This window comes from Odocoileus virginianus, chromosome X (assembly GCF_023699985.2).
Source record: "Odocoileus virginianus isolate 20LAN1187 ecotype Illinois chromosome X, Ovbor_1.2, whole genome shotgun sequence".
Taxonomy (NCBI): domain Eukaryota; kingdom Metazoa; phylum Chordata; class Mammalia; order Artiodactyla; family Cervidae; genus Odocoileus; species Odocoileus virginianus.
In genome coordinates, this window is record NC_069708.1 from 27547189 (window position 1) to 27560242 (window position 13054).

The following is a 13054-nucleotide window of genomic DNA, read 5'->3' on the forward strand; positions in this document are numbered from 1 at the left end:
TTGCTGCTACATCCTTAAATCCTAGAACAGTGTCTGGCACATAGCACATGCTCAGAGAATATTTGTTGAATTAAGAATAAATTTCTGTAGCCCTAGGGCCTAGGTCAAGGCCTTGCACAGAGTAGGTGTGCAACAAATGTTCACTGATCTGTCGAAGTTAGAATAGACCTGTTGTACTTGAGCAGTTCTGAGTGTGGACTTGAGTCAAATGGCTAGGATTCCGTCACTTCCACCTGTGTAACCTAGCTGCATTAACATCCCTGAGCCTCAATTTCTCATTGGTATAAGTCAGATAATAATACTAGCACTTTGGTAGGGGTTTTGTTTGCATGTAAAGCACTTAGGACTTTGTAAAGACTCAATAACTGGTAGCTAATGACAAAACAAGAACAGCAAAATGACAAGTTTTCCCAGCATGTCATCCTTCTTCCATCCACCAACAGGCTGAGCCAAGAGCAGTTAAGAAGATGTCCTTGGACTAGTGTTCCCAACTTCTTCTCTAGACCCCCAGATTTCTTTCATTTTAGACCTCTTCTTACCTTTCCTCCTGCCCTGGACTTTCTTTACTCTCTTGGCATCTTGAGTGCTTTCCTCCATGATAACCATGCAGGAGTGGAGTGGAGGAGACAGGAATCTGTGCACCAGGGATAAAAGCTTAGAGCTTTCCTCTCCTCCTGTTCTAGGTGTGAGTCCCTCATTGGTGATAGAAGCAGGTCAAGTGTTAGGTTGCAGTCATTTCAGGGCCTAGAGACTGAGAGAACAATAGTCCCGAGGAAGAGGCACTGACAAGAGAATAGCCTCCTAAGCTGTCCTCTTCCTTGGTCCCGTTAGGAGAGAGCACCTCCCTCACTCTGCTCTAACGTCCCTTGGATCGCTTCTGCAGCCTCAAGTCTTTACTTCTGGTGGCCCCAGCTCAGAGCAAGGCCGGGGACCCATTGAGCATCTCTCTGCAACTCCCCCTTGGTAGTAGGGTGGGGTGGGGTGGAGTGGGCGGAGGACAGGATGAAATTGGAGATAAAGGGGCATGAAATTGAGAGCTGAGCTCACCCGTGGCCCAAGTCCCCTGTCCCCGACCTAGGGTCAGCCCTACCCCGGATATCTGGGGAGCTGGGGCTGAGCCTGGGGGCGCCACTGCCTCTGTTCCTTTAAGGAGCCGCTGTTTAGCATTCCTGCCGCTGCCGCTGCCGCTGCCTGATTCTGCACGCTGATTGGCTGGAATCAACTGAGAACGGAGCCAGGGAGAGATGCTCTTGACTCCACTCAGATCCATCCTGGGGACCAGTGCAGGAGCGGTCCTCGCAGCACCCAGCTTCTGCCCAGGCTCCCGCTTCTTCTTTGCCACTGGGCCTCGGCCCAGGAGCCACGACGGGCGACACGGAGCCGCCAGTGCTGGAGGGGGAGCCGTGGGTGCGGGGCAGCGTGGGGGCAGAGGCCCCGGGACGCCCGCCCGGCCCCAGGCCCCGCTCCGCCCGGGCGCCCCAACGGGTGCCCCCCCCTTCCTGGTCCGAGCAGTGTGAGTGTGCCCGGGAGCCCGGCGGTGGCAGCGGCGGCGGCGTGGAAACCGGCGTGGGCTGGGGGGTCCGAGCCGCGGGGGGCAGTGCGATGCACAAGCACCAGCACTGCTGTAAGTGCCCCGAGTGCTACGAGGTGACCCGCCTGGCCGCCCTGCGGCGCCTCGAGCCTCCCAGCTACGGGGACTGGCAGGTACCCGACCCCTACGGGCCAGGTGGGGGCAATGGAGCCAGTGCCGGTTATGGGGGCTACAGCTCGCAGACCCTGCCCTCGCAGGCGGGGGCCACCCCCACCCCCCGCACCAAGGCCAAGCTCATCCCCACCGGCCGGGATGTGGGACCAGTGCCCCCTAAGCCAGTCCCGGGCAAGAGCACCCCCAAACTCAACGGCAGCGGCCCCAGCTGGTGGCCAGAGTGCACCTGTACAGGCCGGGATTGGTATGAGCAGGTATGGACGGGGGAGGGGGGGTGCGGGGGGGCTGCGGAGGGGGGCAACCCAGGGCGGCTGGGGAGTGGGGGGCCTAGAGGCCTGGAGTGCAGCAGGGGTTCCTGGGGCTCCAAGCCAGCAGACCCTGAGCCCCAGCACTGCAGCTGGCCCAAGAGAGATGGTTGGAAATGTGTGCTTCTGTGTGTGTGTCCTTTTGGGGGTCTCCATTTGTAGGGGACTGGGAGGAGCTGTGTGTCAGGAGGTGAAGGTATGGCGGAGGGGCTCATTTTCCTGTGTAGGGGGATTGGGTTCTTCTCGGTGTGGGGGTTGAGCAGTGTCTCTGTGTCTGACAGGGGGCGGGAGGTTCTGCGGGGGCTGTGTGTGGTGTGTGTCTCCACAGGAGGGGAGGAGGGGGCATGGTGCTCTGCGTAGCGGGGACATGTGTGTGTGTGTGTATGTATGTTGAGGTGTGTAGAAGAAGGCAGTGAGGCAGTGGAGCGCCTGTGAATCTATGTTGAGGAGCCCATGTGCCCAGCTCGCCAAGCTTCATCCCCTGATGCCATGAGTCCCTCTCCATCCCTTTGTGTGTGAATGTGCACATGGACATGTGGGGATGTCTCTCTGAATGTGGAGGTGTCTCTGTAGATGAAGCTGCGGGTTTGGCTGTGTTTGCCCGTATGTGTGTGTGGCCACATGTATATGTGTGTGAGCATGTGGCTGCAAGTGTGTGCATGTGTGTGCCTCTATGTGTGTGTGTGCATGTGCGGTGTCCCTGGTGAGAGGCGCTTGACAGGCAAGGGAGGGAGGGGGAGGAGGCAAGAGACACGTCCCAAGCAAGGCTGAGAGGCTGCTGAGAAGGATGGACTCTTTTGTCCAAGCAGCTCTGAAGTGTGTGTGTGCTGAGGGGGGAGCTGAAGCAATCTTCCTCGCTCCAGAACAGGCATGGTGCCTGGAGCCAGGCAAGGGGCAGCTGCTATGGTTTAGGGACTGGCCCCGGTGGGGCATGTCCCTCTGGGGTACCCCTAGATGTGGGAAAACTTAGCCCCCCAGCCCTGACTTGGCACAGCTTGGGAACCCCTGGGTGCTGGGCACAACTCCGGCTTCTACTCCCAGCCTAAACTGCCAGCTTAGAAAATGGAAGGAGCATCTGTGGGAGAAGCAGCAAAATGGAGGCTGGGCCGGCAGAGCCAGGTCCCTGGCATGCATGGCGGAGGGCCTGTCTGGTTATTCAGCTCTGCAGCCCCCAGGGTAGGGAGAGGGGAGGAGGAGGCTTTGCTGGGGAGGGCAGGTGCTGGCTGCCCCAAGCTGGTGACTGTTCTGGCCACCTCTGTCCCCCTCTGGGGATCGGATGTGCTCTCACTCAGAAGCAAGCATGGGGACTTCCTGGGGAAAGGAGTCCTCAGTTCTGCCCTTCTGCCTGTTCACACCGACTGTTTCCCGTGTCCTTTGCTTTGGCCCCTTGCCCTCTCCAGTGGGTTCCCCTCTCTCCTTTCCCCCTCCACCCTGGGGCCCTACCCTTGTAAACACTCTCTTGTGCTTGTCTGGCTCAACTGGGAGATAAATGCCAGTCCCAAGGCTAGGTGGGCCAGTTGGTCAAGGTTTCTTTGCCAGGACTGATCCCTGGATGGCTCCTGGCCCTGGGAATGGGTTCCTTGAGGGGGACAATGCGAGACTGAAGCGTGGAAATCAGGAGCTGCTGGGTCTTCCCGGAGCTGGGCTTGAAGCATGGCTCTCACATGTGGGCACACATGGTATACCAGATGCACAAAAGAGCTGCATGGAGATCCTTTTGCCTGTGTGTCTGTTGCATGGTACTTCAGGCAGATGTGTTCTTTCGGGGCTCTTAAGAGCCATAAGTTCTTCCTCCTGGGATCAGAGACAAGAGTCAGGCTGCAGCAAGAATCTTCCCACCAGCTCCTAGGGCTGCAGGGCAAAAAGTCCTGGGGCCAGGCTCAGGAAAGGTGGAGGCATGATTAGCTAGTCCTGTCCTCCTCTCTGCTTTTCAAAGCCAGAGCTGTGGGGTGAAGGCAGAAGCAGGGAAGCAGAGGAGGGCATGCAGAGGAATCTTCACCCTGGGTCTGCAGCTTCCTTCTTCAGAGGAGGAGATCAGGGGTCAGGAAAGGGACCTCACAGCCAAAGATGGGGGGAGGGGCACCAGGTTCTCTGGGGAGAGAGGCAAGAGGGCTCCTCCATTTGTGGGGATGAGAATGAGAGCCAGGGAGCAGGTGCTACTTGTCTGCCCAGAATCACATTTTCACTTGACGGTGGCCACAAGTTTGTCCCGCATGGGAGGCTACTTCTGTGGGTTGGTCAGACCAACCCTGTGTTTCCATCCCCTTCCCTTGCTTCTCCTCCCATGACTACTGCGTGTTGAAGGCCATGGACTCTGCTGCCAGTTAATCTATGGGTCATCAGCTTCTTCTTAATGGGGAACCTTGTCCACTCTGCTCCTGTTCCGCCCTTGGCTTTGCCCTGACTCCTGACCAGATCCCTTTCTGCTGAGAAACACAAAGGGTTCAGGATCAAAAGCCCCTGGATAGAAAATGGATTAAGACTTTGACTCCTTCTGCCCTTTGGAGGAATTGGGTTCTTGGGGACACAGAAGGAGAGGCAGAATGAAGATTCATGAGGTACTCTGAGGGGGCAGCTTTTCTTTTGCCCATGAGCTTTAATGGGCAAGGAGATTGACTGGCCAGAACATCAATGGCCTCGGCAAGCTTGCTTTACTCAAAAGAGCACCTGGAGATCCAGGTTCTAGCCCTTGCTCTGCCACTAACTCCCAATATACACTTAGGCACAACCTGTGTCCTCTTTGGTCCTCAGTGTCACTGTCTGTCACATGGGAGAGGTTGAACAAGATGGTGGCTGCTGCCTTTCCAGCTCTGACATGGTGGGAGTCTGTGACCCCCAAGTCAGGGAGACCTGTTGTTCAGAGAGGAGCAGGTTCCCATCCAGGCATAGATGCTATGTGTGGCATGGTCTGCCCACCATGGTCCATTTCTGCCATCCCCCTCGGGCCAGCCCTGCATCCCTCCTAGTGAACCCTGAGGCCCTGGAGCCCAGCCTCTTGGTGAGTGCACCACTGACTGGCTCAGTCCCAGACAATTGATCTGGGCTAAGTGAGCAGCTGAATTTGGCCTGATGTGGCTGGAAGCAAGGGGAGGGGAGCCTCCTCAGGGTCAGCCTGTCCCATCTGTGGCCAAGAGGTGTCCCAGGGTCAATTTGGGCTTCCCTACTCTGCAGGGAGTAGGGGGATAAGCAGGTTGACCAGCAGGCAGATGGTTGGGGGTGGGGAGGGTTAGGCAGGAGGCACTCAGGGTCCTGCCTGTGTCTTTCCTCAGGTGAATGGCAGCGATGGCATGTTCAAGTATGAGGAGATAGTCCTTGAGCGGGTGAGTCTGGCAGTGGGGCAGGATGAAATGGGAGGGGAGGGTTAGAACCAGCTGGGGGGTTCCTGAACCTTGGCCTCAAGACTCATGGGGACCTACATTGAGAGGATGGGGAAATGGCCCTCAGAGGCTGCATCACTACATTAATCAATCAACCGACTGTGTGTGCCAAGTTGCTTCAGTCGTGTCCGACTCTGTGCGACCCTATGAGCCGTAGCCCACCAGGCTCCTCTGTCCACGGGATTCTCCAAGCAAGAATTCTGGAGTGGGTTGCCATGCCCTTCTCCAGGGGATCTTCCCAACCCAGGGACTGAATGAACCCAGATCTCTTATGTCTCCTGCATTGGAAGGCAGGTTCTTTACCTCTAGCGCCACCTGGGTAGCCTAATCAACCAACTAATAAATATTAATTGACCTTGCTTGCTGAGGCCTGGGGAATTGGGGAGAGGATGGCTTCGCTGAGGCCTCCATGCCAGAATGGTCAGCACAGGGTGGGAATCTGCCAGATTTGTGACGAGTGTGCCCCAGCCTGCCATGGCCCCCTCTGAGGCCTGGAAAAGCTGCTCTGGGGAGGGGCAGGGGTAGAGGGGGCCCCAGAAACCCTTCCTTATACCTTCTGTTTGAGCAGACCGTGCCTCTCCACTTCCTTCTGCAGGGAAATTCTGGCCTGGGCTTCAGCATTGCAGGTGGCATCGACAACCCCCATGTCCCCGATGACCCTGGAATCTTTATTACCAAGATTATCCCTGGTGGAGCAGCTGCCATGGATGGGAGGCTGGGGTGAGGTGGTCTAGAAGCAGGGCCAGGGGTTGCAGGGACAGAATGGAGGTGAGACGGGAGGAGGGCCGCCTGACAGGATGACCCTTCTATTAGATCTGAGAGGGGGAGGGGGAGATGAGGGGAGGAAAGAGAAAGAGGAGGAAGTGGGAGGGAGGGTGGAGGGGCGGTGGCAGAGTGTCATGCCTCTTGGGCTTCCCCCGCAGGGTGAATGACTGTGTGCTGCGGGTGAATGAAGTGGACGTGTCGGAGGTGGTGCACAGCCGGGCCGTGGAGGCACTGAAGGAGGCTGGCCCTGTGGTGCGGTTGGTGGTACGGAGGCGACAGCCTCCACCAGAGACCATCATGGAGGTCAATCTGCTCAAAGGGCCCAAAGGTGCGGCCCTCTGGGTTCCTGTGCTCTGGCCAGAGGCCCCTAGTTGGCCCTATAGGAATTGGAAGGGAATCCCCTCACCCCCTGCCTACCTCCCCAGTTCAGCTCACAGTCTTCTTTCTTGACCTCACATCTCACCCTTACTGACTACGGGATGACAGCTTAGTGTTTGGGATCCCTGGGGAAAGCTCCTGTGGGGCTGGTGGCTTGGCTGAGCGTGGGGGATTGGGGTTGGGCTTAACTGAGCACTCTAACTTCTCCTTGTGTCACTCTCCCACTCCTTGCTGACTTCCTCTCAGGCCTCGGTTTCAGCATTGCTGGAGGGATTGGCAACCAGCACATCCCAGGAGACAACAGCATCTACATCACCAAGATCATTGAGGGGGGTGCTGCTCAGAAGGATGGACGCCTACAGATCGGGGATCGGTTGCTGGCGGTGAGACAGCCTTCCCAGGGATGCCCAAATGGCGGGGTGGGGAGGTGGAGCTTTAGCAGCCTCTCCCTCCCCATGAACCTCACTCTGGGACTAGGCATTATGGCGAATTTCAAGAGCATCATCTGAGGTGTGTGTCCCCAGATAACAAGCCCCTAGTCCTCTTCATGGCTGGAACTCCCTCACCTGCCCACCGCTACCCCCTGCTTCTCTGCTCCTCACAGCACTGTACTTGGGCCTTTGTCAGACTAGAGCACCATTGAATTTCACTGAAAGAGTACCCCCCACCGGGTTCCCTGGGGAGGCCCTCCCTTCTTCTCCCCAGTGCTAGCCCTAAGACCTCTTCCAGGTAAACAACACCAATCTGCAGGATGTGAGGCATGAGGAAGCTGTGGCCTCACTGAAGAACACGTCTGATATGGTCTACCTGAAGGTGGCCAAGCCAGGCAGCCTCCACCTCAACGACATGTACGCACCCCCCGACTATGCCAGCAGTACGTACCTGTCTGTCCTGTCCCTGGCCCGAAGCCCTACCCTCTGGTTTCTGGAGGGGAAGAAGTTAATACTCCTTGTTAAGAGAAAGGGAAGGGGGGCAGAAAATAAGACTAGTGCTGGGGAGAGCTGAGTGCAAATCCAAGTTGTGTCCCTTCTTCCTGGATGTCCTTGGAAAAGTCCCTTTCACCTGTCTTTAGTTTCCTCTCTGGTAAAAAGGAGCTAGTGATATATGTGCTGCCCTCCTCATAGGAGTGCTGCAAGGATCAAATGAGATCATGGACGAGAAAGCCCTTGGAAAACTGTATTAGGCTATAGAGATGTGAGAGGTTATTATTAGTCACACCTCTAGTCATGTTTTTCTTTGTAGACTGCCTTGACTTTAGCTCTTTCTAAGACTCACAGGAGTGAGCTCAGAATTCAGAAAGGGACTGTGGAGGAGGAACCCTAGGGGGTGGAGTAGGGAGGAGAGGCCTGAGGAATCAGCATCCCTTGGTCTGGTTTTTTTTTTTGCATCTGAGGGAGTGGGGGCAGCCCGTGGTGGAGGGTGGAGGAGGCTACCACTGGGGAGTGGTCAGGGAACTTCTCTCTCCCTTTCTCCATTCCAGCTTTTACTGCCTTGGCTGACAACCACATAAGCCATAACTCCAGCCTGGGTTATCTCGGGGCTGTGGAGAGCAAGGTCAGCTACCCTGCTCCTCCTCAGGTTCCCCCCGCCCGCTACTCTCCTATCCCCAGGCACATGCTGGCTGAAGAGGACTTCACCAGGTAATACCCCCACCCCCACCTCTTCATCCTATCTAGGGATGGGGAGGAGAGGAATCCTTTCTCGTTGGCCACGGGCCTTCTTGTAGTATGGCAAAGAAGAGGATAAAGCCCTCCTCGCTCCTGTCTTTGGGGTCTGAGGCCCCCTCTCGAGCCCTTGGGACTCTGGAGGGACAAAGGTGGCTGCAGGAACAAGTTCTACCAACAGGGGGAGCGCCAAGTGTGTGGCCCCCTTTCGATGAAAGTGTGGAGAAAGGGTAGGATGGAGTGTTTAGGGGGCCGAGGGGGGTGGAGGCTGCGGGGTTTCTTGCCCTGTGACGGTTGCAGCCCCCTCTGTTGCAACCATTCCACGTAAGAGAAGAGAGCAGTTCGGCTGCTGGGGCTGGCGGGCCAGGTGGCCTTGCAGGGATCCGCCCCGCCCCACTCTGGCGGCTGCCGCGGAACTGGCCACCTTCGCGGAACTGGTCGGGCCGGCAGGGGTTCCGGGGGACAGGTTTCTGCGGGGTGGGGCCTGGGAGGCTGTCGTGGAGCCGGAAGGGTAGGCTGCCGGAGCTGGGGGGGAGAGCTGGAGGAGCCATGGAGAGGACACGCAAGTTCTCAGGCTCCGGCTTGGCCCTGGGCTTGGGCTCAGCTTCAGCCTCGGCCTGGAGGAGGGCTTCACAGAGGTGGGCCTGGCCGCTCCGCTCCCTGCGGCCTGGAGGGGATGCCAGGTAGGAGAAGAGGAGGGCATCTGGGTCTCAGGGGAGGAGCCCCACACCTGAGGCTGGGAACAAGAGAGAGAGAGCCTCAGACCTGGGGCTCCTCTGATGAGAGATGATTAAAGTGAAGAGTGAGTCGGGCAAGTGTGCCAGGTTTGGTTGTGTGACTACACGGGAGCTGCTGCTACTCTCACCTGATGACACTGTGACCATTTACAGAGGGGTTCCTTAGACGTGGTTAGTTGGCGTTTTCACATGCTCGGCTCCTCTCTTTGGTTAGTCTCCTAAGCTCCTTTTGGGGACCTGGGATTTCTTTATCTCTGTCTCCCACATAACCCAGCAAGGGTACATAGTGGTAGCTGGTGACTAAATCTGTTTTTGGAGAAAGTAGGAGGGGTCATAGCTGGTGGGTGGATTTTTGAGACTGCGGAGGAGCATGTGTAAAGTAGGTAGGCACAGTTTGTGGGTGGTGAGTGCAGTCAAACCCAGGGCCATTCCACAGCCCCTAACTGATTCACCTTCTTGTGGCCCAGGGTCCACCACACCAGTTGGTAGGATGGGAGAATCTGGGGAGGAAGAGGACCAGTGAGTGGGCTCTGCGATATGGTTGCTAGAGCCCAGGGTAGGGGTTTGTTGACCTGAGAGAGTTAGAGACTGCACACTGGGAAGTTCGCTCCAAGCCCTCAGGAAGAAGGGAGGAAGAACAACTGAAACTTGGCACCTGGCAGCAAACAGTGGCCAAGCAGGTTTTAGGAGAGAAAGGGAGCAACAGAGTATCATACCTAGGGACCTAAGTCCTTCTACAGACATGTGGGCCTTGTTCCAGGCTGGCCCTCACAGGGATGACAGTTTATACCTACTTTGTCCTGACTCTTCCACTCTTTTCCCACCAGGGAGCCCCGCAAGATCATCCTGCACAAGGGCTCCACAGGCTTGGGCTTCAACATCGTTGGGGGTGAGGATGGAGAAGGCATTTTTGTCTCCTTCATCCTGGCAGGAGGCCCAGCTGACCTAAGTGGGGAGCTGCGCAGGGGAGACCGGATCTTATCGGTGAGGGAACAAAGGCAAGGTGGGAGGATGGGAGCTGGGCCACTCTAAAAGGGAGGAGGGAATACCTCACTTTCCCCAAGGAATATTTCTTGAAGTGGGGGAAGGCTAAGAGCTGGAGTAAACATATTCTCTTTATAGATATCCATCCTGAGGGACAGGGGCCAGACTTGTACTTAAAGAAGAAACACATATCTCTTGGCTCTGAGCCCTGGTTGACATTTGACCCCCCAAAAGATAATTATTACACTAGAGGTGTAACCTTTAGGTTTCATCATAATAGGCAGGGATGGGCTACTGAGAAAGGCATCTGAGTAGGCTTAGGGATGGGTTACCCATCTCCCTCTTCTAACTGCTACAACAGAGAACTCCTTTCTTCCTTTTGAGGTGGCTCACAACACCTCTCTTTGGACAGGTCAATGGTGTGAACCTGAGGAATGCAACTCACGAGCAGGCTGCAGCTGCTCTGAAACGGGCTGGCCAGTCAGTCACCATTGTGGCCCAGTACAGACCTGAAGGTAGGAGAGGGAAGGCGGAACAAGATGATTTGGGAAGATTAGACCTATTATTCATTGCTGGCTTTTGCCGTCATAGGTAACAAGGCTACTTGGCTAGTTCTCTTCTACCCTCACACAGTAACCCCTTCCTCTCCCCTTTTCTGGGTGGGTTGGAAGCATCTATTAAGATTGTGCTCAGAGCCTTGTGATTAGGGCTGCAGTGCAGCTGAAGGCCAGTAGTGGGCAGCAGCCTACGGGAGGAAGCACAGAGATTGGGGCGACTGGAAAAAGGGGAGGGGGAAGTGGGGGCAGAGGCGAAGAACATAACTGTATCCTGTAACAGGAGAGTAACTCTTGGCTAGAAGGACCCAAGGGAGAAGAGTACCAACTTTTCAAGAGAGCTTGGACCAGCCTCTGTGAACCCCACTTCTCCCCTCATCAGGGTGACCGTGAAACACTCATAAACCCGCTGAAAAGGTGATGCTAGGTTCTCCGCGTTGGGACATGGAAGTGGACATCCCCCTCCCCCTACGGGGGTTCTTTGTGTTCTCTGGGAGCGTGTCCCCCGGCCTGGGCGAATGGGCGGGGCCAGTTATGCAAATGAAGACGTTTGATTGGCTGGGGCCAGCCAAGGCCCAGGTGCCGAGGTGAGCTGCGGGAAGGCGCGCCCGAGCCAGCCCGCCGGCGGGGTGGCCATTGGCCGGTCGAGCGCGGCCTCCAGCCTCACGCCCCGCCCCCTGACCCAGGCGGAGGGCGGCGGGCGCCCCTCCTCCCCCCCCCCGCACGCCTCAGGCGTCTCCTCCTCCTTTCTCTCCCCTCCCCCTCCTCCTCCTCTTCTTCCCCTCCTCCCGCGCGGGCCCCGCTTTGTGTCCGTGGTCTCCCGCGCGGGACGGAGGGGCCGGCGGGAGCTGGCGCTTTCTCAGCACTAGACCTGGACTCCGACCCGGCGCCAGGTGAGGTGGGGCGGACAGGGGTCAGGCCCCCTCACAGTCCCCCCTAGCCTCTCTATGGTTCTGTTCTCAGACTCTTTTCCCACACTGTGCCCCCAACTCTGCGCTCTCCTTGGAATCCCTGGGCCGCGTGTCCCCAGCTCCGCGCGGCGCGGGGCTTTGGAGCTCCTCCTGAGGGCCCCTCGCCGCCCCGCGGAGCGCCTCGCGTGGCTGAGCGTTCGCGCCACCGAGCCCCTGCGGGTCTCTTACCTCTTGGCCATCACCTCTCCCCACCCACGAACTCTGCCCTTTCTAGCCCGGGGCCTCTGCCCGCCTCCCAGCCTCCTTTTTGCCAGCGGGTGCGCCCCTAATTCCCGGCCTCTGAGGAATTTTCTCCGTCTTCCCCTCCCCCACACCCGTTAGTACCCCCCACCCCCGACCTGGCGACCTCTGGGAACCCCCGAGGTGGGCTTTGTATTCTCGCCCCAACCCACGCCCGCTTTTGCTTGCCAGTGTTTTCCGACCGTCGCCGACTCCTTTCGTCCCCCCTCCCCCTTGTCGGGCCGGTCTTTGTCCCTTAGGGCTGCAGTGCCTGGGCTCCTGGGACACCTAGGCCCCGCTGGCCGGCCACTGAGATGGAGGCAGGGCCCTCCCTCGGGCAGGTGCTCTGTTCCTTGATGGGAATGGGGAGAGGCTGGCAGCTCTGCTGCAAAGCCGTGAGGGATGGAAAGAGCCTACCTTTGTCCTTTCCGCTGCCCCACCCCCACCCCGTGTTCAGCGCCTGCAGGCCAAGAAGAGAGGGGCCTGCCACCTTTTGCACTAGGCTCTTGATGGGGACAAGAGTAGGGAGGTGACTAACAGGAGAGCTTGTTGATCTGAGGTACTGGCAAAGAGGGATGCAGATGGACACCTTGAGTCATTTCTTTCCGTGTTGAGTGTCCAGCTTCATGACAAGAAACACACATTAGGGTTATTGTTTTTATGATACCTGCGTGTGCTGTTTGCTTCTCCGTGTAAACCTCACCATTTGATTTTTATTAGCAACCAATATTTATCCATTTCATGCCCACTGCTTAGGCAACCTAGGTTCTGCAAAGAAAATGGTTTCTTGTGTGTCTGTGGGGGTGTGTGGGTGTGTGTGTGAGAGAGAAATTGATGTGTTTTGGTTTTACTCACTGATACTGGACACAGGGAAACAATACTGTGGATTTGGTGGTAGTATGTTGGAAACTGGTAACTACATGTTTCTGTGAGTTTTGTTGGGAGAATGTAATTGGTTTCCATAAAGAGCCGCAAGTTGTCCAGGCTGAAGGGATTCCTGCAGTGTTCATTGCTCTCTGAGCATGTTTCTGAACGTTTATGATGTTTGTCGAGGTGCTGTCTTAATGTTAGGTTTCTCTACCATTTGAGAAACAAAGCCCTTCTTCTCTTAGGATTTAGTTGAACCACTTTTTTGTTAAGGCTCTGCCACCCCAATCTCACTTCTTTCCTTGGTTTGGAAAATACATCAGGGCCTCAACATGCAAACGCTTTTTTTTCCCCCATAAAAAATTGGGCCCTTAGAAACAGGCACAGAGGGACTATCAAGCATTCTATGTTGGGCTCTGAATTTTCTTTGATAAAGTGATAGTTTTTAAGAATAAGGACTGCATGTTAATTATTTTATAATTATGTTAAATACTGTTCTTTGGAGGATTGCCTCACATAGGCATTTAC

At 56.5% G+C, this 13054-nt stretch overlaps 1 protein-coding gene across 6 annotated transcripts in view; it reads left to right on the forward strand.

The window, feature by feature from the left end:
• Window positions 1-1223: 1223 nt before the first annotated feature.
• DLG3 (discs large MAGUK scaffold protein 3) overlaps window positions 1224-13054 on the forward strand; it is a 54509-nt gene continuing 42678 nt past the window's right edge. For 4 of the 6 annotated variants that reach the window (XM_070461841.1, XM_070461842.1, XM_020882960.2 and 1 more), the window contains exons 1-9: window positions 1224-1959; window positions 5280-5330; window positions 5983-6107; window positions 6311-6480; window positions 6777-6913; window positions 7260-7404; window positions 8011-8170; window positions 9759-9915; window positions 10328-10430. In XM_070461841.1, coding sequence (XP_070317942.1) covers window positions 1603-1959; window positions 5280-5330; window positions 5983-6107; window positions 6311-6480; window positions 6777-6913; window positions 7260-7404; window positions 8011-8170; window positions 9759-9915; window positions 10328-10430 — 1405 coding nt within the window. In that variant the 5' untranslated portion in view covers window positions 1224-1602. Of the gene's footprint in view, window positions 1960-5279; window positions 5331-5982; window positions 6108-6310; window positions 6481-6776; window positions 6914-7259; window positions 7405-8010; window positions 8171-8728; window positions 8878-9758; window positions 9916-10327; window positions 10431-11237; window positions 11363-13054 lie in introns of those variants that run through there. The other 2 variants (XM_020882963.2, XM_020882964.2) reach the window with 2 other exon arrangements.